This window comes from Zonotrichia leucophrys, chromosome 11 (genome assembly GCF_028769735.1).
Source record: "Zonotrichia leucophrys gambelii isolate GWCS_2022_RI chromosome 11, RI_Zleu_2.0, whole genome shotgun sequence".
In the NCBI taxonomy this organism is placed as follows: Eukaryota; Metazoa; Chordata; class Aves; order Passeriformes; family Passerellidae; genus Zonotrichia; species Zonotrichia leucophrys.
In genome coordinates, this window is record NC_088181.1 from 18,268,109 (window position 1) to 18,291,182 (window position 23,074).

The following is a 23,074-nucleotide window of genomic DNA, read 5'->3' on the forward strand; positions in this document are numbered from 1 at the left end:
CCAGACTACTACAGATGCTCTAGTCCCTAGCATAAGTAAATATCTGGTTTCCATTTACCTTGGAGACACTGATAACACCACAGCCTTGGGGCAAGCATTGTATTTGGGGTCCTGTCATCTGAGACTTCATGGATGAGTTTCCTGCACTTTTCTCTTTACAGAGGTCTTACAGTAATGAGCTGGAGCTTAACATTTTTGGGAGCAGCAATCACTTCAAGCTGTACCTCTCAGGACAAGGTCTGGAGCCACGGCTGGAGTTCAGCCCCCCAGAACTAGAGATGGGATGGATGCTGGTGGACAGTGATGGGGTGGAGGCCACAGTGGTGGTGAAGAACCCGTGCAACTTCCCCATTGAGTTTTACGCCCTGGATTTTGATGAGCAGTACCTTGAGAAGAAGGTGAGAAGTCTGGGCCCCATGTGCATGCTGCCCGAGCTTCACAGCACTCCAGCATTCCCAGGCTTGTGCCAGGGAGATGGAGGCAATCCCCAGGGCAAAGCCAGCTCTGCTGACATGCTGTGGGAGGACCTAAACTAAATAGTTTGTGTTGTTGGGAGGAAGGGAGGAGACAGACAATAGGTTTGTTGAGTCTGCGTGATGAAAAGCAAGAAAAGGAATCTTGCGGATGGTTTCTCTTCCCTACGTGCACAGATCCTGCGGATGGCAGAGGAGTCTGAGGATCATGAAGCACAGAACTGGCTGAAGACAGAGCTCGAGGCCAGGGCTGAGGCTGAGGCCAAGGCCATGGGCAAGGCAGTGGCAGGTCAGAAAACAGTGAGGGTTTGTTGGTGTCTGTTTTGGACTGTGGTCACAGCAGAGAGTCCAGCCCATACACCCTGAACTCTCTGTCACCTTGCTCTCCAGGGAAAGCCCATGCTTTTAGCAGCTGCCTGTTCCCCAGCTTGGAGGAACTCTTGGCTGAAGGGCTGTGGCATCCTCTTCCAATCCTGGGTTTAGCCAAAGCAAGCACCTGCCATAGACTGGGGAAATAATCAGGATATTCCCTTGTGTCCCTTAGCCACAAAGACTAGGATTGGATGAGTTCTTCAGACAGGTCTAATATCACTGTCTCTTTTATATTTGCACCTTCCTAGCAACAAAAGAACAAGCTCATGTTGCTTTCACCAAGTCTCCTTTCCTGGGATCTGAGGGGATGGGGAGGATGGTGAGGATCAAAGGTAGGCAGGAGGCTGACTTTTCCCCCTGGTTTTGCACTGCAGCACATCACAGAGCTCTCACATTCCATCCTGAGTCCGTGGCGAAAGTGGCTGGGATTCCTTTCTCTCGGGCTGTCCTGCGCCACCCGGGCCCTGCCCTGTCCTCACGGAGGCGCGAGGCGCAGCCCCACCGAGGGATTGCTGTCATCGTCCATGGGCCGCCCCGGGCAGGTACGTGAGCTGCAGCCCAGGGCTGCAGGCAGAGGGACAAGCAGGAGGAACACATCCTGGTGGGCCGTGGTGCTTAAGGCAAGTCCTCAGCTGAACGGGAGGTGGAAATGATCCACTTGGCTCTGGAATTCAGAGCTCATACCCACGCTGCAGCTGCCTCCCCCGTGGCCTCCCCTGGAGGCACACTTGCTTTCCTTTTAACCTTTGAATCTTAACCTTAACTGTCCTTTTAACCTTTAAATCTTGTTGGAGATTTTTCCAGGGCCTGTCCCTGTAGTGCCTCCTGTGCCAGTGTCACCAAGCAGTCCTCCTCTCTCTCTCAGGAAAGACAGAGATAGCAGCAGGCCTGTGTCAGTATTACGGCGCTGCTCACGTGTCCATCGACACCGTGGTGAAAGAGGCCATGGCCAACAACCAGAGCCCAGGGGGGCTCCGTGCCCGGCTGCTCTGCACCCAGGCTGCCATGGAGCAAAAAGGTAAACACAAAGGTGATGCTGGTAAGGAAAAATGCTAGAGACAGTGCTTGAGAAACCCACCACGACTGTCCACTTGTGCTTACTCAGAGCAGCAGTTTTTCAGTCCTTGTGTCTCTTAGGGAACGTGGCTGAAGTGCATCTCTGGCTTCTTTAAAAAAAAAAAAATCAATTTTAAGGGCTCAGTCAGGGGTTCTTTTATAGCCCCTTTTTCTGCTATTCTTGGAACACGTTCATTTTTTCTAGGGGTGTTGAAGCATGCCTGTGTCCCAAATATTTTATATTTCCTCAAAGCTGAATTGAGCTTGCTCCTCATGGGCAGCAAGGAGAGCTGCTGCCCACCTGAACAAGGAAAAAGCCTTCTGAAGTGGCTCATTGGGCACAAGAGGACTGACTATGTGTGTAACCTCGCAAACAAGGGGAAGGGAAGGACAGCCTCCCAGAGGAATTTCCAATGAGAGACATGCTCCAGATGAGCTCTTTTCTCCAGAGAGTTACCTATGGCCACTGTCAGGTTACACAGCTCGTTGGGCTGTTCTGAGACTGGAGACTTTTATGAAACTTCCTGGGCAGTTGGTGCCCTGAGCTCTGCAGGGTGAGGCCAGACCTGGCTCGGTGCAGGGGGAAGTTTTGCATTGTTCAGTTTTGAACCTGGCTGGGTTGGGAGCTGCTGGAAGGAAGAAGAGTCTGGGTCCCAGCTGGGCTTTTCCCACAAGGAGGATTTAGCTTCAGTGGAGGCAAATGATGCAAGTGGGGCAGGCTCCAGGTCTCCACATGAGAATGCAGGATGGGTGCATTGTGTGGAAACAATGCTCCTGGAGGACAAATCTTTGGCTTGATCCTCTGGGGAACTGCTGTGTGAGCAGCGTCACCTGCATGCACAGTTGTTAGGAGGGACATAGTGCTGGCTTTAAAATCAAGTATGACATGCTGGTAAGAGAAGCAGGGAAGGAGCTGCTTCTGGGAAACAGTGCTGCCAGTGCCCAGCAGACTGGGGAACAAGTGTCACGTTCCTTCCAGGGCCCAAGGTTGTGCCCATTGCAGTCAAAGGTGCCTACTTGCTTTACAAAGCCCCCCTGAACACTCTGTCCCCTGGGCAGGTAAAAAGCCCCAGCTCACTGCTCAGAGCAAGAATAAAGAAGCCGCTGAGGAAAACATCTACAAGAAGTATGCCAAAGGCACGAACCTTCCAGCACAAAAGAAGGAGCCAGCCAACAAACCCAAGGTAAAGGGCACCAAGGTAAACATGGTCTGCCCTGGTTGATGCCTGGGATCTTTACATTGTCTTTGAGAAGAGCAGGGAGTGCTTACAGTGGAGGCTCTGTGCCAGCCAGGGCCTGGCACGTGGGTCCGTTGTGCCATGACTTGGGCTGGGAACGTGCTCTGGCAGACAGCTCCACTGGTTCTCAGTGGTTTGCTGGCAAAGTGCAGTCCTGGCTAGTGTGGCTGCAGGCAGTGAGCAAAGTGCTGGGAGGCTGCACTGGGGCTTGCAAGCTCAGGTCTCTGCTGGCCAAGGCATGGGCCCTCCAGAACCATCCCCTGGAGCCCCCAGCCTGCACTGCTAGTCTGTTCTAGTCTCCATTAGTAAGGAACCCCAGCTCCAAGCCCAGCAGTGGGAGTTGTTCAGGGCTTGCCACCGTGGTTTCTTCTCCTTACAATGGTTCCCATTGCAGTTCACAGTTTCCACTGCTCCAGCGCCCCAGCAGCTGAGCATCAGCAGCAGTCGTGGGGAAGAGCTGAACTGCTTGAGCTGTGTGCTGCCCGAGGAGCTGCTGGTGGACATCCTCAGTGAGAGGCTGCAGGTGTGTGGGGTGGGGGGAAAGGAGACATTCCTGCTCCGGAGAGAAGGCACTGAGGTACGACTCAGAGAGGAGGAGGAGGAGCAGCTCTGTACCTGCTGCTGGAGGATCCTGGACTGTGTGCAGGGAACCCTGGGGGAAGCTGCAGCTGCCCTTAGTTGGCAGAGCCTAAGGACAGGTCCCAGCTGCTCTTAGCTACTGCACTTGGAACAAGGATAGCTGGTGCCATGGGACATCTGGGATTACTGTCCAGCTGTGAGGCCCCTGCATGCAATGGCTGACTTACTCTTTCCTTTATTTGCAGCAAAAAGACTGCTACAAGGGAGTGGTCTTTGATGGCTTGGAGAGCCTCTTTGCAAGCAGCCTGGAATCTTCTTTGCTCTGTGTACTCAGAGCTGTCAAGAACTGTCATCATATCTACGTGGTGAACCTGCAGCAGGATTATGCTTCTTGGAAAGCCAAGAACAAAGCTGAAAGAAAGAAGAAGGAAGCTCAAAGAGAGAAGGAAGGTGAGATATCTTCTCTCAAATCTTCTCTCTCAACCTTATCTCGAGCCTCAACCTTATCCCTGTGTATCTGGGTTTTCAGCAGAGCTTGTAAGAAATGTTTTTATTAATCTTTTTACCTTCTGCCTCAGTGTAACTAGCACTCATCTCAGAGTTGCAGGAGGTCTGAGGTTTAAAGACCTCAGATGTTAGAGATGTTAGATTTAATGTTAATCTCTAACATTAAATCTTGGGCACAAGAGCCAGCTGCTGTAGCTCAGTGACAAACAACTGTCCACAGTCTTGGTGCACTTAAGCCAGGCAAAGCCCAGGAACTCTCTGCTCAGCCATAGTTTGGGGGATTGTCTGAAGTTTGGAGCAGGGATATGAGCTCCCCAATATCTCCTGGGATGATAGGCTGGGTGGGGAAAAGCTGTGAATCCTTGCAGCTGATATAGAGCACCCAGCTCTGCTTGCAGTCACTCATTGTTTCTCTTGCACATCTTGCAAGTGAATGAGTATGATGCCCTCCCTGAGGAGAAGAAAGCAGAAGTGGATAAAACATTACAGGAAAGGAAGAGAACACAGACGGAGGGGTGAGTAAGCCTTCCATGGGTTACTGCTCAGAGTTTTGTCCCTGGAGGGTTTCCCTGCTCCAAGGACTTTGAGCTCAGAAGTATTTGATATCAAAGGCCAGAAGGATGGCCACACTCTTAGCTCCTGGTTCTCCTTATGGTGGGACAGCACCCAGAAAAGCTCATGTCCTTTAGGCTCCCCGTCAGCTGCAGCAGGAGGCAAGCACAGGAGAAGCTCAGCTCCAGCAAGGCAGCCCAGCTCAGGACACACAGGAAAAGTGTGGAGCTGGGTGTGGAGGCTGCTTAAAGCAAGCTCAGGACTCCTTTCAGCCCAGGCTGAAGTTGGTTTTATGGAGAGGAGACAGATGAAGCTGCTTCAAATCGTTTCCATGGCAGACAGCACTTGGTCAGACAGTTTGCTTGGTCACAGCTGGGTTCCAGCCGGAAACCTGGCTGACCAGAGCCTGTCTTGCAGGAGAGGAGTTCCTGCAGCCTTTGCTTTCTGACTGATAGGATTATTCTCATTAAGGAGCAGGCTGTACCCTGAGGGGTGCTGAATGAGCTGAGTGAGAATTGTCAGAGAGATAAGCAGATGTCAGCAATCTGTGCTCTGCTTTAAACTGGGAAGTCAAGAGACAAAGAGCTTTTTCAGGCATCAGCACAAAGAGCTGGTGGATCAGCCTTTGGCCGGGCTGGAGGTGTCTGGCTGTGCCTTAAGAGGGAGGTGGTACAGTTGAGGCCTTACAATGGCAAGGCTTAGTTTTGGCTGGTCCTGGAGGTCCCCTTCCACCCATGCCCTCACTTGGGATGTTCCCAGCCTCTGTGGGTTGAGGAAAATCCACAGAAATGAATTCTGCCATGGCCTCAGGGTCAAGGAATGAAGTGCAGGGCCAGCCAGGACAAGTGAGCCCAAGTTTCTGGTGGGGACTCAGTGATGTTTTCTATTTTCTTTGCTGAAGGGAGCTGAAGCAGTCAGCTCAAAAGCTTGAGGAGGAGGCAAAAGCCTTAGAGGAGAAAGAGAGGCAGAAGGAGGAAGAGAAGCCGAAGAAGGAAAAGAAGGTTGTCTCCTTCGGGAAGCAGCCTCCAAAACCAAAGGAAATCAAAGCTCCAGAGAAGAAGGAAACCAAAGCCCCAGAGAAGGGGGCACCCAAAGCCCCACAGAAGAGAGGAACCAAAGCCCCACAGAAGAGGGGAACTAAAGCCTCTGGGAAGGGGAAAACCAAAGTCCCCAAGGACCCAGCTGAGATCTTGATCCTGAGGTTTCAGATCTATGAGTCATCACAGCAGGACATGGCACAGGTTTTCTCCTACTGGGACAGGGTTCAGGGTACCGTGCAGTTACCCGTGATCCAAAAGGGAAACAAGTCCCAGCCTGCAGCTGGAAACAAAGGTTGGAGGACCAGTAAGCCTCAGGAGAAGGTGAAGAAGCAGCCTAAACCAAGACATGAAGGCCAAAGGAGTCTTCAGTCATCTCAGCTGAGGACACAAAGCAAAGTTGCAGAAGGGGCAGTCAGAGACAAGCATGTCGGGGTGCCGTGCTTGGACATCCAGGTCACAGATCCGAAGGCCATGATTGGGCAGATCCTGATGGATGGGAAGCTGCCAACGGAGGAACAGGTAAAACCCTGCAAGGCTCAGATCTTGAGCTTGCCGTGGTTGTGGGCCCTGGAGCATTGTGTCCCCCCCAGATGGTAATGTCACAGAGCCTTGTCCAGACCCCTGATGATGTTCCACAATGCCTCTGTAGCATCCATGTGAATGGGGAGGTTATCACCATCCCTCAGATGGGCAGGAAGCGGGAGTGCTGTGTGTACAAGTATCCCATCTGTTCAGAGTCTCCCAGCCCAGAAATCATTATAAACGGTCCCAGGACAGGGCAGCTCATGGCCATGGTTTTCTTCAGCTGAGTCACTCAGGAGAGGTTTCTCTCCCACTCCGGCTTGTAGCTCTTGCATCTGTTCTGGAGCCTGCTCACCCCACTGGGCATAGCAAAGCACTTGTACTTCCTATAAGTCAAAAACCCCATTGCCAAAAGCTGAGTGCCTTTAGAGAAGGAGTTGTGAGGATGAAGGTGACAGAGGTATCAACAGGATTTTCTCTTCTGTTTAGCTGCTGAAACATCTGGGACTGCATCCTGACGGCCCTCCCCTTGCCCCTGGTGCTGCGCTCTCCATAGTGGAGTACCCAGAGGTGAGGCTGGGCTCTGCAGAGCGTGTGGAGCCCTTCACCACTGTGGCACCAGGAGGTGCTGCCGTGGGAGACAGTCTGGTGGGTGCTCCAGTGGTGCTGGCAAGAAGGTGCCAGGGCAGGGACCAGGCTGGATGGGGACAGGTTGGATGGAAAGGAATCATTGTGGAGAGGTTGTGAAGACGTGATGGGAGGCCCCATGTCTGCAGGTCTCCTTTCTGCCAGGGATGGGACTCTGCTGGAAACAGAGCAGTTCTGTAAGACAAGAAGGAAAAAAATAACTTAAAACCATCAACTTCCTTTGAGGAGAGGGTCTTGCATAAGAAGGGGCATCCTAGGCAAAACAAGCACCAATAAGGAAAACCAAGCCCATGGACAGGTGGACTTATGTATTTATTCTGTCTTCCATTGGTGAACAAACCCTCATTTTACTCTCCAGGACGGGGATGTCTCAGGCCTCACCTCTCCCTCCCTTTTCTCTCTCCCCTTAGGCCAAGGCCCCACATGCAAAGGGCAGTTTTGCTGAGAGGCAGCCAAAGAGGGGTAAAGTGGTCAGCAGTGTCAGGTCTGTAAAGGAGAAACAGATCTCCACACAGAGAACAGAAAGCTCCCAGGATTCCTCTGTAACAAGACCCCAAAGTCCTTCGAAAGTGCTGGAAAGAGCCTCAACCCCTGCAGCATTCCTCAGGTGAGCCACAAAGGAGGAGGTGATGCCTCTGCTTCTTGGTCCTCTTGCCAAACAAAGTCCATTGTCCCCAGCTCCACAGTGCTGAGGGATGGCGAGTGCACCCTCCTTGCTTCATTTGCTCCTCAGCGGTGTCTGAAGCCTCCTCTTTAATTGCCAGGCTGAAACGGTACCGGTGGAAAGTGCCTGCCCAAGGTCAGGTGGAACTGAAGGTCAACTTCTTCACCAAAAAGCCAGGGAAGTTTGAGCAGACAATGAAGTTTGAGATCGTGCTGTCAAAGCGCCAGTACGAGGTGCCCTGCAGTGTCACCGGCCTGTACCCCAGCATCATCCAGAACCCACGGTAAGGCTGGGCCCCGGCAGCCTCCCACAGCACAGCTGCCCCTGAACTCACAGCCAGGGCTGGGCAGATCGTGCTGCCTGAGGCTGCCCAGCCCCTCTTCCTGTGCTGGGAGCTGGGAAGGCAGATGGTACCTCAGCCACCAGGAAGGGTTATGGCTTTCTGATGACATTTCCTACTTGGAGCATCTCATAGCTCCTCCTTCCCCACTTTCTCTGCCCAGGCTGGTGTTTCCACACTGGAGGGAGACCATGGAGGAGGATGAAATCATCTTCAAAGAATATGTTGAGAGCACAAAGCAATTCCACTTTGGACCACTGCTGTGTGGGAAATCAAGAGAGTGGTATGTTCTCCCTGCCTTGTACTTTTCTGGACGTGCCTGGAGAGACATGCTCTCCTGATGGCACAATCCAGGGCAGTCCCTGGCAGAGTCCTGGGAGAGACACGGGCTTGAAGGACCACAGATGGGAACTTGAACAGATAAGAGGCAAATGAGCCTTGGAGGAGCTGCTCTGCCTACCCAGTGGGTGCCTTGGTGGCCGCCTTGGTGGCCAGAGCCGCGTGCTGCCGCCAGTCCAAAGGTGTCAGATGGCAACTTCTGTCCCGCCCCCACATCTCAGCTTCAGCCCTTAGGAAATGAACTTTATGGTGGTTTTTGAAGTGCTTTGAGCTCTGCAGGTAGCCTGATCAAGCAATTATTCTGTAGATGGTTTTGTAAAACTTTCATTCATCTGTAATTATAACAAGATTTTATTATTGACCTGCAAATGGATGTTGAGGGGAACATACAGCAGGAATTACATTTTCCTGTAATGACATTGCATGCTCACTGCTGGATAAAATCTACCTAAGCACATGGTCATTGAAGCTATTGTGTATTTCTACTTTTACTGTCACTTGTTTTTTTAATAGCATTTAAGTTCTTGTCCCCATAGGAACTCTGGGGGGTTAGGTCTGTTTTGACAACCCAAGGAAATGAAATTAAATAGTTTAAAAAACCAGACAATCTTTAGCCAGGTTGATGGATGGTTTGGGATTTCTGTTTGCCTCTTTAACCCTTTCACTCCAAAGTCATTTCCACACACGAGAGAAGGGTCATTTGTTATCTCTTTGCATTCCTCTTGGGAACTGATGCTTTATATTTCTTTCTCAGACTTTGAGCTAACCCATGAAATCCAAAGCAGTTGCATGACTTTTATGAAAGAGATTAGCTAAACTCTTTTTCCAAAAGCCTTTCTTCATACCCTGCAGGGAAGGCACCCCAAGAAAGAAGGGGAAGGAACCCATGTGCCTGGTGTACTGTTATTTTTCTAGGCACGCTTGAATTTATGTTGTATTAAAAACTCTCAAAGTGGCCTGAGCATCATCAGGCTTCTGTGGTGGAGGCACCAAGTTCAGGGGTTAGGCATAAACTCCGGCAAGGATCCTTGCCATGCCTCTGACTGGGATCCATTTCCCTCACTTGTCTGTTAGAGCAGGGTCTCCCAGCACTGCTTCCTCGGGTGCACACGGTGCTCTCCTCGGTGTGTGGCAAAGGCAACGTCTCCTCTGCAGCCTTTTCCTCTTTTGTGGACAGGTACGAGGTCCAGAACTGTCCCGGCAACTCAGAGAAGCTAACCATCTTCAACAGCTCCCCCATGGTCATAGAGGTCTACTTCTCTTTTGAGAAAGATTGGAAAACAAGGACCTTCGTTGCGGACCCTCGCCGCATGACCCTGAAACCAAAGGAGAGGAAGGTAGGAGAAGGGCAGGTAGAGCAGGCACCGCTGAAGTGCCCAGGGGCTGCTCCTCCTGCTCACACTCAGAGCTCCTTTGATTTCTTCTGTGGGGCCGTGTCCAGGAGCTGACCATTTGGGCATACCCCACCTCCCCTGGCTTCCTGGAAGACAAGCTCATCTGCACCATTAGGAAGAACCCGGAGCCAGTGGTCTTCAGCCTGTGCTGCCATGGGGTGGACATGAAGCTGGAGGTCAGCCCCCTGCAGCTGTCTTTTGACAAGCTGCTTCTGCACAGGTCAGTCATCTCACAAGCACTCTAAGACTGGTGACAAAGAGAAAACGTTTGACTCTGGTTTCTGGGGCATGGATGGAGCTGCTCCAAGTTGCATTCAGTGGCGAGGCTGGTGTGACCATCCAGCAGCTGATGCCAAGTGCCTTCCTGTCTCTGCAGGGCTGACAGCAGGACCTTGGTCCTGAAAAACAACACCCTACTGCCCATGGTCTGGCAGCTCCGTGGGCTGGGTGGCCTTGTTGAGGACTTCTCCTTGTCACAAGAAAATGGCATCCTTGATCCCCACTCAGAGTTTCAAGTGACGCTGCATTTCAAGGCTGAGCACATTGGCAGCATTGAGAAGATCCTGGAACTAGAGGTGAGAGGGACTGTGCTCTGCCTGGCAGAGCAGGGCACAGTGAGCAGCCATGTGCTCCTAGGGACAGAGTCAGGAAGAACTGCACCTGAGAGAGACAAGGGTGCTGTGTCCCCAACTTCTGCCTCTGCACAGCATTTGCCAGACCATGTAGTGCATCCACATCCCCCCAGATAAGCAGACACTGCATCCTGAGCCTGTACCACAACCACCCTGTCCCTGTGAATGGTTGAAGGTTGTTGTTTGGTGGTACGGACTGCAGCGTGATCTCTACGTTCCTCCTGGACTTTGAAGCTCTTGCATAGTGCAACAAACTCTCCCCCTGGGATTTTGTTCCCCATGGTTTAGGGGCTGCATTTCAGACAGGGAGCTAGGTGATTGGAGAGGGTTGTCAATGCCACCTGCTCTGAGACACCTCACACTTCTTGTGGTTGTTCTTACACCCTGTGCCTCTCAAGGATGCTTTAGCAGCAGCATTCCCTGCTGCAGGAGTGCAGAGTTGGGCTGATAGGTTTTTTTACTGCAGCTGAATCCCACTGGGGCAGCCCCTGAGAGGAACAGGTTAGCAAAGCTTGGGAGTCCACCAACGCTTGTGAAGCCAGGAAGGTCATAGGGGAAGCAGCCAGCAGAGACAAGGACTTTCAGGCTGTCTACCAAAAGAATAATCTGAACAGTGTTTGTTTCTTGCTGCCTCAGGTTTCAGATACAGAAAACATCCTGGGGAATTTTCAGACTGAAAACATCAAAATCTCTGCAGAGGTCTATGAAGTTTCTCTGAGCATTGACATGCCTGAAGGTCAGTGGATGCCTCCCAAACAAAGCAGTCCAGGTGCACTGCATTACCTTGGGAGGTGGGCACCCAAAGCACTGGGATGGGATGGGATGGGATGGGACAGCATGCAAGGAAGGCATGGATACCTAAAGCACATACTCTGCAAGCTGCGTGGAATAAAGCATTGTCAGGACTCTGACAGCCTTAAGTCTCTCCCCTCTGAACTGAAGTGTGCAGTTTCATGTGCAGATTGGATTTGGGGGCTTTGAAACAACAGTGATGTAAACAGGCAGTTGGCAATGCCCACAGACTCAGCACAGCATTTAAAGTAATTGGATTTGTGCTTGGGAGCGAGGAAATGGAAGGCTAACTCTTTAGCTACTAAGCCTGCAGATATTTTGAGTAAGAAGAGAAAGGGCAGACAAGTAGCTGGAAAAGACTTTCAAGAATGGGATCTTGCTGAAAAGGGTTTTGTGCCAAGACCTCCATGTTGTTTGTGACTTGGTGTATTCTGCAGCAGCTCACAAATACCGTGTTTGTCCTCACTCTGTGGATTTTCTGCAGGTGCAGATGGAAGCTTGGAATTTGGAACCATTAATGTCCTGGATAGAGTGAAGAAAGTCCTGAGTCTACAGAACAAAGGAGTATACAACATTGAGTACAGGTGAGTCCAGCTGCCTGGTAGTGAGCATTTCCCAGACCTTCATTCTCCCTCTGTCAATGGCTAGAACCTGCTTCCATGCTGGCTACCTCATGGTAAATACAAAACTTGGGCTCTCTGATCTCAATTATTTTACCAGAGAATTCAGCCACAAACCAGCAGTTCTTCACAGCTCAGCTGGAGCCCAAAGGAGAGCCCCAGAAATTTCAGCCACTGAAATGCTGAGATTCATTGCCTTGTTTTGGTGGTCACCTCCTTTCTCTTTCTGAGACTCTGTAAAGGAGTGAATGAAAAATTTCAGTCTCAAGGTTTCTTGCAGGAATCTTGTGATTGTCTGCTCTCTGTCAAGATCCAGGATTCCCTGAGTAGAGCTGGACTCTCCCTTTTTTTTCTGGTCCTATGCAAAGTCCTGGCTCTGCTGGTGGCACCAGTACTTTTAACTGCAGAGATCTCCATTCCTTCCCTTTCTCCCCAGTTTCACGCTGAAGGGTGCAGGTCCCAAGATGCAAGACTTGGCATCCCACTTCACTGTTGAGCCTCAGTCAGGCGTGCTGATTGCCTCCCGGCCTGGTGAGAAGGTTGAGATGCTCTTCCACCCCACCAGTGAAATGGTCCTCAAGAACAACCCCATCCTGTACTGCCAGGTGAGCTGCCTGGGCCAGGCTGTGTTATCACATGGTGTTTTGGGAGTGCAAACAAGCTAGATGTCTAATGGAAGGAGGCCTTTAACTGGAGAATCCTCTCTCCTACATACACAAACAAAGTCTTTCAACACCATTTGCGAGGCTTCTTAAGTGGAGCTGAGAATCTGGCTGGCCTCTTTATTGTTTACCAAGCCCTTCCTGTGGACACAGGTGGCAGATGCCAGCCCAGGTCGAGGACGCCCGGCTGTTGCCAACATCCCAGTGAGGGTGTCGGCCGAAGCGGAGTACAGCAAGTACAGCATTGTGCCTGCCTCACCCACCGACTTCGGAGCCATGATCGTGGGCACCAGGAAGACCCGGAGTGTTGTGCTCAAGAACATAGGCATGGCCGATTTCAAATTCTGCATCCGCCAAACACCCCAGCTTGCATGTGCGTTGGAAAGCAAAAGGTATGAGAAGCCTTGCACCACCCTTCCTGTCTGAGGAGGCAGCGCCCCATGGCTGGTATGTGGCAGGCAGCCAGGGGACCTGGGCTATCATCCATTTGCATCCCTGGCTTGGGGAGAGGGAGCAAAAACACACCTCAGGATCCCCATGTGTAGTACAAAGCTGGTGATAGAGCTGCTCAGTCCAGCAACGGGAGCTGCTGGCTGCTCTCTGCGAGCCATAAGGAGCACAAGGCTTTCCTCTGTGAGGAGGAAGGCCAGCTTTGGCCTTTGAGGCACAGGAGCTCAGCATGACAGATATCTCTGCTTTCTCCCCTCAGTTCAAAGCAAAGGAAATCTATTCCATCAGCTACAAAGCGCTCGGCAGGAAAGGAATCAAGCTTCTCAACACAGGTGGGTGACTCCTGCTGCCCAGCAGTGCTGCTGCAGGGGATGTGAGAAGATGCTGCTGTGCCCAGGCTGGGGCTCATTGCCACAGGGTGGGACGTGGTCTGCAAGACCAGTATCTGCTCAGTCCCACTGACAGTCCTGTAGTCTGGCTCTGACCTGGAGTTATGGGGTCACAGAGGGGAGCAGGTCCTGTGTTTGGTAGCTGCTAGCCAGCATAGGTCTGTGAACACCTCAGAAGCAAAACCATCCGCCACTGAACTCCCAGTCCACAGAGCTCAGACAACATCACTTTTTGTTCTTCCCAGTCCCCTACCTCTCTCCTATCATTTCTCAGAGCTATTTCTGCCCTCTGGTGTTACCTCTGGAGGTTGAAGGATCAAAGCTACCACCTTCATTCTTTAGATTCAAACTCCTTTCTCTCTGCCACTTGGGACAGGCTTGCAGCTCCTCTTGGCTTGTTGCTCCCAGCCTGGGGCTGCCTTTGGGCCATGAAGTCATCCTTCCCTGCCCTGGGACTGGGTGCTTGGGCCCAGCTGGAGGCTAAGGCAGGACGTACTCTTTGCTGGGGTGCTCAAGGCACAGCTATCAGCCATCAGCCTCTCCTGGAACTTTTTCTGCAGAGTCACCTCAATCTTGGCGCGTTCACGGTGTCCCCCTGCTGTGGCTCCATCCGGCCGTGTGGCCTGCAGGTGATCAAAGTGGAGTGCCTCGCAGGGAAGGAGGGGACATGTGAGCAGCAGCTCTACATCGACATCATGGGCAGAGACCCCAAGGACAATCCCCTCGGCATTCCCTTCACCCTGATTGTCGAGTCCTGCCTCCCAGGTACCTACTGCCCACAGTGCCCTTGGTCACACCTGCTGCTGATCAGCACCTAAACTTGCTGCTTGGATAGAGAGGCATGCTAGCCCAGGTGTCCCACCTTAAAATCCTCAGAGGTTCCAGCCCTCTTCAAGTCCACCCCTTCACTCATCCCTCCCAGGCTGAGAGGGATGCATGGAAGAATAAAAGGAAACCAATGCTCTCTAAGACTGAGGTTGACTGAGTTCCATCCTCACAGCCACCTAAGGCTGGGTTTAGCAATCACCCAGGCAGAAAGGGCTTATCAAGGCTTCTGAGAGGCCAGCAGGGTCTAGACAAATTCATAAGGAGGCCTCTCCGTGCTCATCCCTCTGCTCAGGGAGGCTTCTCTGTGCTCATCCCTCTGCTCTGTCCACAGCACTCGTTCAGGATGTCGCGTCAGTCTTCAAGGACTACCCGATCTGCAGCAGCACCGAGCTCGAGTACAAGCTGCAGTCGCTGGAAGGCATGGGCCTGTTCGTCAGAGATGAGAACAGATTCATTTTCAACAAGGTTCTGGTTGGGCAGGAGGCAGAAGCTCATTTCAGAATTTGCAATGCAGGCCGTCTGCCATGTGACGTGGCCCTCTCCATCCTGCCTGGAGAGGTAAGAACAGGAGGCCAAGGTGGTGGTTGCCCTGTAAGGGCCGGGTGAGAGCCTCTTTTGTTCTCCAGATGCATTGCTTCCTGTGGCCCAGACTAGTGTAGCTCAGTGCAGGTCAAACTGCAGGGGAGAGCAGCAGAGCCAGGGAACAGTTGTGTGGAATTCTGCATGTCTCGGGCAAGGTTTTGGCTCACACCTCTGGGTCTTCAGTGGGAGAAGTGAATCCTTCTGAACCTCTCCTGGAAGCACACGCAGAGAGGGGCTGTCATGAGCTGACATGCCAGGGCTCAAAGCAGAGCATTTCCTCAGGCTCCCTGGCTTTTCCTTCTCTTTGAAGGCCAGTTCTAAGTTGTTTACAGGGGCTTTCACGCAGTGCCCACCTCCCATATAGGCTGGGGCAGCTGCCAGCACTCCAAACACACAGTGCTTTAGCACAAGATCAGCATTCCCTGGGAGGGAGGGAGCCTGCCCAGGGAAGGAGGAAGGAAGACACAACGTCTGGGGCTGTTCTCAGTAATGCATTTATGACTAAACTGTGTCATGTTGAAAGGTGTTTTCTCCTAACACTGCTCTCTGGGTTCCCCCAAGGAACAAATCCCTATCAACAACATTTTCAATCTGGATCCTATCAAGATGTCCATTCGTGGCTCATCCTCTGCCATTGCTACGGTGACCTTCACCCCGCCAGACAAGCAGAACTACGACTGCACCTTCAAGGCTTCCCTTGTCATCCCCAAAGGGTAACTGACCCTATGAAATATTGGGGGAGGCCTCACTGACAGCTGCCTCTCCACTGGGAGGGAACAGGCCTCTTGTTAGCTCTAATGCTTTCAGTAGCCTTAGGCAGAGTACTTGGCATGAGATGATCTGGGAGTAACTCTTAGAGTAGAAAAATGAGGCTGATAGTTTATTCTGTATGAAGAACTATCAAGACAAGGAAATACTAGATAGTCAATTGGAAGTTACTGAGATGTGCTGCAGCTGACCTGGGCGTTTCCATGGACAAAGTTTTAGATGAAGCAGTATCTGTGCCAGTAAGTCAGTAGTCACATTTTCCTCTTTGTTTCTGTACAAGTAAGTGATCCTCTGTGACTCACTGGCATTCATTAAGCTTTTTTATGTGAGTGATTGGAGCTGGTATGAAAGAGGAACACAGTTCCTCTGCCCTGGGACCTGTGAACTGGGGCTTTGACCTGTCCTTCCTCAGCAATTTAGTGGCTGAATCAGAACAAGACAAGCCTAACTGCTAATAAGGAATTGCTCTTTTACTGTTCTTGGGAACGATCTTTGCTGATTGTGACAATGATTTATTTTTGCCTTGTTGCTTTTGTACTGCTTTTGTGCTGTGCTTTTGCTTGTTGCGTAAGTCTCATCTCACTGCAGCCAGGGGATTTGCCATATCTCATCTGGCGCCTCCTTATTTACCTGCTGCACTGCATGATTCAATTAAGCGAAATTATTTTTAACTGCTATTGTGGAAGGCTCTGGCTCTTTGGAGCAGATTCCTCTAGTGAATGGCCCTGAGTGGATTGGGAAGAGGCTGGTGGGGGGCTGTGTTGTGGGAGCCCCCCAGCAGCACCAGGAGCACCAGGCAGGGAAAACACTGTGGGTGGCTCTTGGTGCTTCACTTGCCCGGTGAGAAATGGGTTAGTGCCAGCTGAAATTGTTTCTGCCAGCTGAAATTGTTTCTGCGCCTCTCCTGCAGCTCTGTGGAAGTTCAACCCCAAATCCTGACCTTCACCATCAGTGGGAAGGGGCAGGAGCTGCCGGTGACAGTCGTGCGCCCAAATGCTCGCAGCAAGAGGGGAACGGCCGTGCTGCGCTTCAAGAGGCTCCAGCTGGAGCATTCAGAGATGCTCCCCCTGGTCCTCCGTAACAGTGGCACCAAACCTGTCAAGGTGAGGAGGACCTGCTCAAGGAAGGTTTGGCAACAAGTGCTTGTGGCACAGGGGAAGGGTCCCAAAAAACATGGCAGACCTGGGAAGAGGTGTCAGAAATTCTTTTTAAGCAAGTGACTGACATCTGTTCTCCAAAAAGACAGTTTTTGAAAATTTTCCATCCAGTCTTTTTTCTTTCAGTTGAACACAACAAAGGTGGTGGAGTATTTTCCCCCATCTCTCAGGTCACCTTTTGTTCTCATGGACATGTGTGGTTTCCCAGTTCCATTAGATTGTATTTGATCCCAGTTTACTACATTTGTGGGAAACTTAGTTGGGGTTTAATTACATTCTGCCCCTTACTTTCTGTCCTGTTTGGTTCTGTGTCAGCTCTATCCAGATGCCTCTGAACGCCCTTTCTTCTCAGCTGGTTTGACTTCACTTTTGTGCTCAGTGCTGTTTGTAGTGGGAGAGGTGCTGGGCTGCCATACGGGACCAGCAGCACTGTGGTGTCAGTCCCTGTGCCACCCTGTACTCACACCAGCATCATTGTGCTCTGGCTTCTCTTTTCTCAGTTTATGTTACAGCTGGAGGATGAGCATGGAGTGTTCTCCTTGAAAGGCAGGGCCTTCACATTCAAGACAGTCCTCACTGGCGATATGGAAGAGGACTCCGTCAGAAACGGTAAATTCATTAACCATGAAGTGTGATCATGCACAGAGGGAAAACGAAAAAAGAGCCCTGCTCTTGGCTTCTGTGAGCAGCAGCCAGATGTTGGTTTCATTCTTTGGGCTCTCTGTCCCCCAGGCTTTTCCTGGGGACGTTTTGCAGGGTCTCCTCCTGGGAAGTTGTAGGAAGTTGTTCTGTTCTTCTAGACATGGTGGGTTGAGTTGTGGGAGACTGTCACTACCTCAGTGAACAGACACAGCCCTTGAGCACACAAGCAGCCAGCAGAAGCCAAAAGCACTCTTTGGCTGAGCTTTGCATATGGCTGGAGCTGGCTGGAAGAAGGTGGAATGAGGCCAGGGCATCAGCCTGAGGTTAAGCTGCTTAAGTGGTGCTGTGTCTGGAGGTGGCAGGCTTGTGAACATAGCAAAAGGGTCTGGAACCACTGTGGGTAGAACCTGTGCTTAGAAGGCAGCTGGTTTCAACCTCTTATTCCTCATTTATCCTATGGAAATATTTCCTCTGTACAGCTGTATAACTTAACTCTGATTTCATTGCTGTGCAGAGACCAAGCCCCCAAAGCAGACTTTCGTCCTTCTGCGTCATGGGCAATCGGCACAGTTTAAGGTCATTTTCAAACCCACTCTGGCTCAACGTGTGGAAGGGAAGATTGCTCTGTTAGTGGGGGACATCTGCATGACCCTGGTTGAGCTGGTGGGTGAAGGCCACAATGATGAATTCACCCTTGATGGATTAAAGGAAGACACCCAGGAGAGGAATGCTAAGAGCAGTCTGAGGAAAGACATCATTGATGGTAAGAGAGGAGAGGCTGCTAAGGTGGAGCAAGGAGGAGGACAATGTCTGATCACGTGTGTCCTCCCTCTAGCCAGGCCTGGGCTGTCACCCACGGGACTTGGTGGCCTGTGGGATGACAGCCATGCACGCAGAGCAGTGTGTGCTGTGCTGCATGTCGCTGGGCTTAAGGATGTGTCAGGGTGTTTCTCTGGAAGTGCTGGGATGGGGAACTGCCTGGGGAACTCCCTCCAGAGGGAGGAAGGCTTGGAGCAAGGAAGCATTGAACGTGCAGGTGTCTGTGCACCTGAGGGGGGCAGGTGGAGCTCCCTGCATGCTGACATGGCTTGCTCTCCTCCTTTACAGCTGTCAGAGTGAACCACATCGAGTTTGGGCACTGTCCTGTCGGGAAGCGCTGCCGCAGGACCTTCACCATCACCAACCGCACCCTTACGCAGGCCATGCGCTTTGAGTGGGATGCAGACGCCCCATTCCAGTTCTCCCCCAAGGTGAGCGTGCACTGCTCTGCCTCTCCCCATTGCTCAGGCCCTGCCCTGGTGTTCCCAGAAGCAGGCAGGGCAAGGAGTCCTCACGTGCCCCTGATAGCCCGTTCCAGTGCCTTGGAGGAGATGCAGTCCCTGGCCTGGCTGGGCCAAGGCTGCCAGCCTTGCAGACAAGGCTTCGTATTTTGGGAGGTGGCATATTTTGTTCTTACTTTTGTCTGTCAAATTTCACATAAATCCACTCTGAGGTGCAGATTTCTGGCACAGCTGTTCACCACATCAGTTGCTTTTGCTGTCAGTCCTGCCCTTGGTAGTGCTTCCAGTTTGGAAGTCTTGACTGTCTCCCTGATTCTCCCTAGGTGGGACACCTCCATCCTGGCTGTGCCAAGGGCATCACAGTGATCTTGCGATCAGATGTCCCAGTCACCTTCAGAAGGCACCTTGTGAAATGTAAGGTGACCAAGATCAACTTTGAGCTGCCACGAAGGAAGGTTCTAGACTGGGACGACCAAATGCGCACTGTGACGTGGAAGGATACCACGTGGAAAGACCCAGCAGCCAGGTGGCCTAAAAAAGAGAAGGTAAGAAGCAAAAGGGCAAAAAAAGGCAACCCAGCTTTTACTAAAAGAATCAGCATAACAGCATCACTGCTGGCTGTGCAGCTCCTGCTTCCTCTGGACACTGCACAGCCATGAGGCTCAGCAGCAGTGCATTCCAGGGGAGAGGTGGATGCACAGTGACTGGATACACTCACACAAGAGGGGGAAGCCTTTGGACAAGAGACCTTTAGGCACACACAAACCATCAGTCTGTGCCACAAGCACAAGTGTTGCAGCCCATGTTGAATGGGAGACAATGTTTTATGATTTTATCCCATTTTATGGTGTTAGAACATCTCATTTGGTGCCTTTTCAGAAGCAAGGAGTTAAGTCTGCTGCACTCTGTCTCTTCTTTTAAAGTGGAGAGAAATCCACTTCTCCTGCATATGCTGGTGAAGTCCATGTTCTGTCTGCATGGATACCAGAGAATTTGGTTATAGTCTCTGTATTGTGTGGGGTGTCTCATCACGAAGTAGCCCAGGCACTGCTTGACTCTATGGAGGAGTCCAGAGAAGGATCATCTCCAGAGACTCTTGCTTTTATTGTCATTATTGCCAAACACACTCATCTTGGGTGAAGGTTCTTTCTGAGTTTCTGGAACATTTTAAGGCCTCTAAAAAACATCCTCTTTTCTATCAGAACATCTGCAGTTGGAGACTTTCCTAGTGAGATCTTTCACATCCCAAAATGCCCATGATCAGCTCCCAGCAGTGTGGCTGTTGCTCCAGACATGACATCTGGAGAGCACTTTCTCCTAAGACAAGAAGGAAAAGGTGCTTTCTAGAACTCTTCAGTCTTGAGCTTCTCCATCCACAAAGCTCCAGCAGGAGAACTTAACCCTAATTTTGAGACCTGCTGGATTTACAGGGGACAGGAAAAAAGCCGGTCCCTCTACAAGGCTGAAGGACAGGGACTGGAACACAGCTATAGTCTCCATGGGGATATGAACAGCTGTGGATATGTGGGTAGAAACAACTACCGTAGCAGGGCAGTCCCAACTTTGTCATCCTTCCAGGGAAGTAAAAGTCAATGGTCCTTTCTAGTCCTTCTATGAGGCTGACCTTGGAGGCCAGAAGATTCCCTTCTCAGCCTGACCTTCTGGGCTCTGCTCAGTGATTTCTCCCTCCTCTGTTTGCAGGTGGTTGAGCCAGTCCCGGAACCAGCTCACACTGTGGTGGAGGAGAGCAGCCAGGAGGCTGAGGTGTACCTCAGTGCTGTTGTTGCCCACGCCCAGTTCAAACTGAGCACAACTGTGGTTGAGTTCAAGGATACCTTGCCCTTCCAGACAAGGACAGCCTTGTGAGTGCTGGAGGCCAGGCAGGGCCCTGTGAGCGGGAGCTGCTTTTGCCCAGGGCTGGCCCAGTGCCTGCGTGCCAGAACTCTGCCCCAGCCCCAACCAGCACAGGCCCCTTTTCGTGCACACGAGGCCAAGCAGGAGATGGTGGTCAGGAGAGCCTCATGGCTGCCAGACCTTTCTGCTGAGAGCAGCCATGGGTTTGCTCTCACTGCATGTCACCTGTCCTCAGCTGCTCAGGAATAAGTTTGCAGTCAAACCAAGACCTAAAGTCCAGAGTAAGCCCCTTGGCTTCAATGTCCTGGGCACCATGTTGGCCCTTTCCTCTTAAACATCTACACTTGGAAATACTGTTTTGGGCCACCCAGGACAGCAGTCTGAGCAGCAGGGTTGCCTGGGGAAGAAGGTGCTCTTCAGCAGAAAGTGGTACCAGGAGGCCATCAGACAATGTTACTGTACTAATTGCTTTATATTTATTGGAAATTTTTTGTTATTCCTCCTTCTTGCTTTTCAGTTTCAGGCTATACAACACAGGGAAGATATCCCTGGAATACTCCTGGGAGGAAGCTGGAGATAGTGAAGCAGCGATGAGGTCTGCTCTGGCACGTAAGGGCATTTCACTTGGTAGCTGAGAGCCTGGGGAGAAGACCCTGCCACTTCACTCCAAAACATGGATTGCTTTTTCATCCTTCTCCACTCATCCACTTTCATCAGCATCTTCCCAGCTGCAGCTGGAGAGTTTTTGCCCCTATCTGCCATTCATCCCCTTCTGTTCTTGCTCTGCCACTTCTGGTCTGCAAAGGAGCTGAGCCAGCCTCTGGGGAGAGCCACGTGCTGGGTCAGGACTGGGAAGGGGGACATCAGGGACATCTCAGACTCTGAGAAGTCTGAGACTGGGAAACACAATGGTGTTACAAGTGAGCTGACCTGTAGCCACTGTCTGTGTGCAGTTCCTCGCTCCAGGGCAAATGCAAAGTCACTGTCTAAAAGCAACTCTCCTGCTTTGGCACAGGAGTGTGTGCTGCAGGCAGAGACCCTGCTCCCAGACGCTCTATTTCCTGCTAAAAGTACTTGGCCAGAGATGCTCCAAGTGCATCCCAGCTCTTTCCTACCTACCTGCAGCAGGAGGCAGAGCTGCTGGGAGCACAGGATTTTGTCTTTGAAAGGTGGTCCTCCTCCTCTCTGCAGGTAATTTCCTCTCCTCTGAAACTTTAAGGCGTTGCAGAAACCTGCTGCATCGTTTTGGGTGGCAGCAGGACCACGAAACTCAGGCTTTTGAGCTGCGGCTGCTGCAGCGGCTGGCTAAGCACCTGCAGGATTCCAAGCTGCAGCAGTTCGAGCAGCAGGACCATCCCAAGAAGCTGCGCAACTCAAAGCGCGTTGGTTCCGCCCTGGAAATCTTCCCAGATGCCATCTATGACCTGCCACTGTTCTCCATCAAGCCCTACCACGGCATCATCACTCCTGGCCAGAAGCAGGCCTTTCAAGTGCAGTTCTCCCCAAAGTGCGCGGGGATGTTCCAGACCACCCTGCTGTGCAGGTGAGAAACATCCAGCCCTTGCCAACTCATGTTTCTGATGAGTATCACTGGGTGATCACAGGGTGGAACGGGGTGGAAAGGACCCCAGTAGGTCATCTGGTCCCACTTGGCACAGGGTTGTGTCCAGAGGGCTCTGCAATAATTCCAGTGAGGGACACTCCACGCCCTCTCCGGGCAACCTGGCACCTGCACAGGAAAGAAGTTCTTCCTCAGGTTCAGCTGGAATTTCCTGTTCAGGTTCTGCCCATTGCCTCTTGTCCTAATGCTGAGCACGACCAAGCACAGCCTGGTTCATCCCCCAACACCCGGCCTTCAGTCCCTCTGACTGGGATGGGGAGGTGGGCATGGAGTCAGGCAGCCCCAGAGAGGCGGCACAAACACCCACAGGAGCACAGAAAGATCATCATCTGGCCTTGGGAGGGAGACACTGCGAAAAGACAATGCATGAAACATCACGCTGCTGGAAGGCTGCAAAATCTGGGAGATCCAGGAACCAGCAAGTCCCTAGCTCTGCTTCCTTTTGAGACAAGCAAGGCCTGCTTCTCTGCATGGAACCCTGTGTGCTGGAGTTGGTCCCAGGCACTTAAGTGGTCATGGTCCTGCCCTTGCACCTCTGCAGCCTCCACACAGCGAGTGCAGTTGTTTCATTTGCTGCTTGCTGCTTGCACAGACAGGATGCAACACTGTGCAACTTGCTCTGCGAGTTGCAGAGCAACTGGCTGGGAATGTTTGTCTGGCTAATACCAGTCCCCTTCTTCCTAGAATTTCTAACCTGAATCCAACTGAGAAGATGAGGCAGGTGACTGTGAAAGGCAAAGCCTTGGAGCAGAAGATTCTTGGTAGGGCCGACGGAGAAAGGCCAGGGAGCCAAGGATCAGGTGCTCTGGAAAGCAGCACCTGAGGGACAGCATTTGTGTCAGCTGGAGCTCCTGCAGGAGGCAGCAACATCGTGCCTTCTGCTGCTGCTGGTCTCCCACCCTTCACCAGAGACCTCTGCAGCTACCCTTCCGAGCTCCAGTGAAGACCTCTAGGCAACCTACATATCACCTACATAACTGTTTATTAAATTGATAATAATTCATTTTCGACAATTAATTGTTAATAAACAATTGTTAATAAATTGTTAACTGTCAGCTTGTCTTGGTTTGAAA

General features: G+C 51.7%; 1 protein-coding gene across 1 annotated transcript in view; it reads left to right on the forward strand.

Moving 5' to 3' along the window:
- LOC135452647 (hydrocephalus-inducing protein-like) overlaps window positions 1-22,954 on the forward strand; it is a 64,122-nt gene extending 41,168 nt beyond the window's left edge. The window contains exons 32-64 of the mRNA XM_064722959.1: window positions 162-398; window positions 651-762; window positions 1,220-1,387; window positions 1,711-1,863; window positions 2,961-3,085; window positions 3,534-3,662; window positions 3,964-4,168; window positions 4,656-4,740; window positions 5,679-6,336; window positions 6,829-6,909; window positions 7,398-7,594; window positions 7,752-7,934; window positions 8,155-8,274; window positions 9,508-9,667; window positions 9,772-9,944; window positions 10,101-10,299; window positions 10,993-11,092; window positions 11,633-11,732; window positions 12,205-12,373; window positions 12,584-12,822; window positions 13,140-13,212; window positions 13,830-14,034; window positions 14,429-14,655; window positions 15,241-15,392; window positions 16,358-16,550; window positions 17,105-17,213; window positions 17,761-18,009; window positions 18,354-18,496; window positions 18,850-19,071; window positions 20,228-20,388; window positions 20,898-20,989; window positions 21,572-21,923; window positions 22,686-22,954. Of these exons, the coding sequence (XP_064579029.1) occupies window positions 162-398; window positions 651-762; window positions 1,220-1,387; window positions 1,711-1,863; window positions 2,961-3,085; window positions 3,534-3,662; window positions 3,964-4,168; window positions 4,656-4,740; window positions 5,679-6,336; window positions 6,829-6,909; window positions 7,398-7,594; window positions 7,752-7,934; window positions 8,155-8,274; window positions 9,508-9,667; window positions 9,772-9,944; window positions 10,101-10,299; window positions 10,993-11,092; window positions 11,633-11,732; window positions 12,205-12,373; window positions 12,584-12,822; window positions 13,140-13,212; window positions 13,830-14,034; window positions 14,429-14,655; window positions 15,241-15,392; window positions 16,358-16,550; window positions 17,105-17,213; window positions 17,761-18,009; window positions 18,354-18,496; window positions 18,850-19,071; window positions 20,228-20,388; window positions 20,898-20,989; window positions 21,572-21,923; window positions 22,686-22,824 (5,910 nt within the window). The 3' untranslated portion in view covers window positions 22,825-22,954. The remainder of the gene's footprint in view (window positions 1-161; window positions 399-650; window positions 763-1,219; window positions 1,388-1,710; window positions 1,864-2,960; window positions 3,086-3,533; window positions 3,663-3,963; window positions 4,169-4,655; window positions 4,741-5,678; window positions 6,337-6,828; window positions 6,910-7,397; window positions 7,595-7,751; window positions 7,935-8,154; window positions 8,275-9,507; window positions 9,668-9,771; window positions 9,945-10,100; window positions 10,300-10,992; window positions 11,093-11,632; window positions 11,733-12,204; window positions 12,374-12,583; window positions 12,823-13,139; window positions 13,213-13,829; window positions 14,035-14,428; window positions 14,656-15,240; window positions 15,393-16,357; window positions 16,551-17,104; window positions 17,214-17,760; window positions 18,010-18,353; window positions 18,497-18,849; window positions 19,072-20,227; window positions 20,389-20,897; window positions 20,990-21,571; window positions 21,924-22,685) is intronic.
- The last annotated feature ends 120 nt before the right edge of the window (window positions 22,955-23,074 follow it).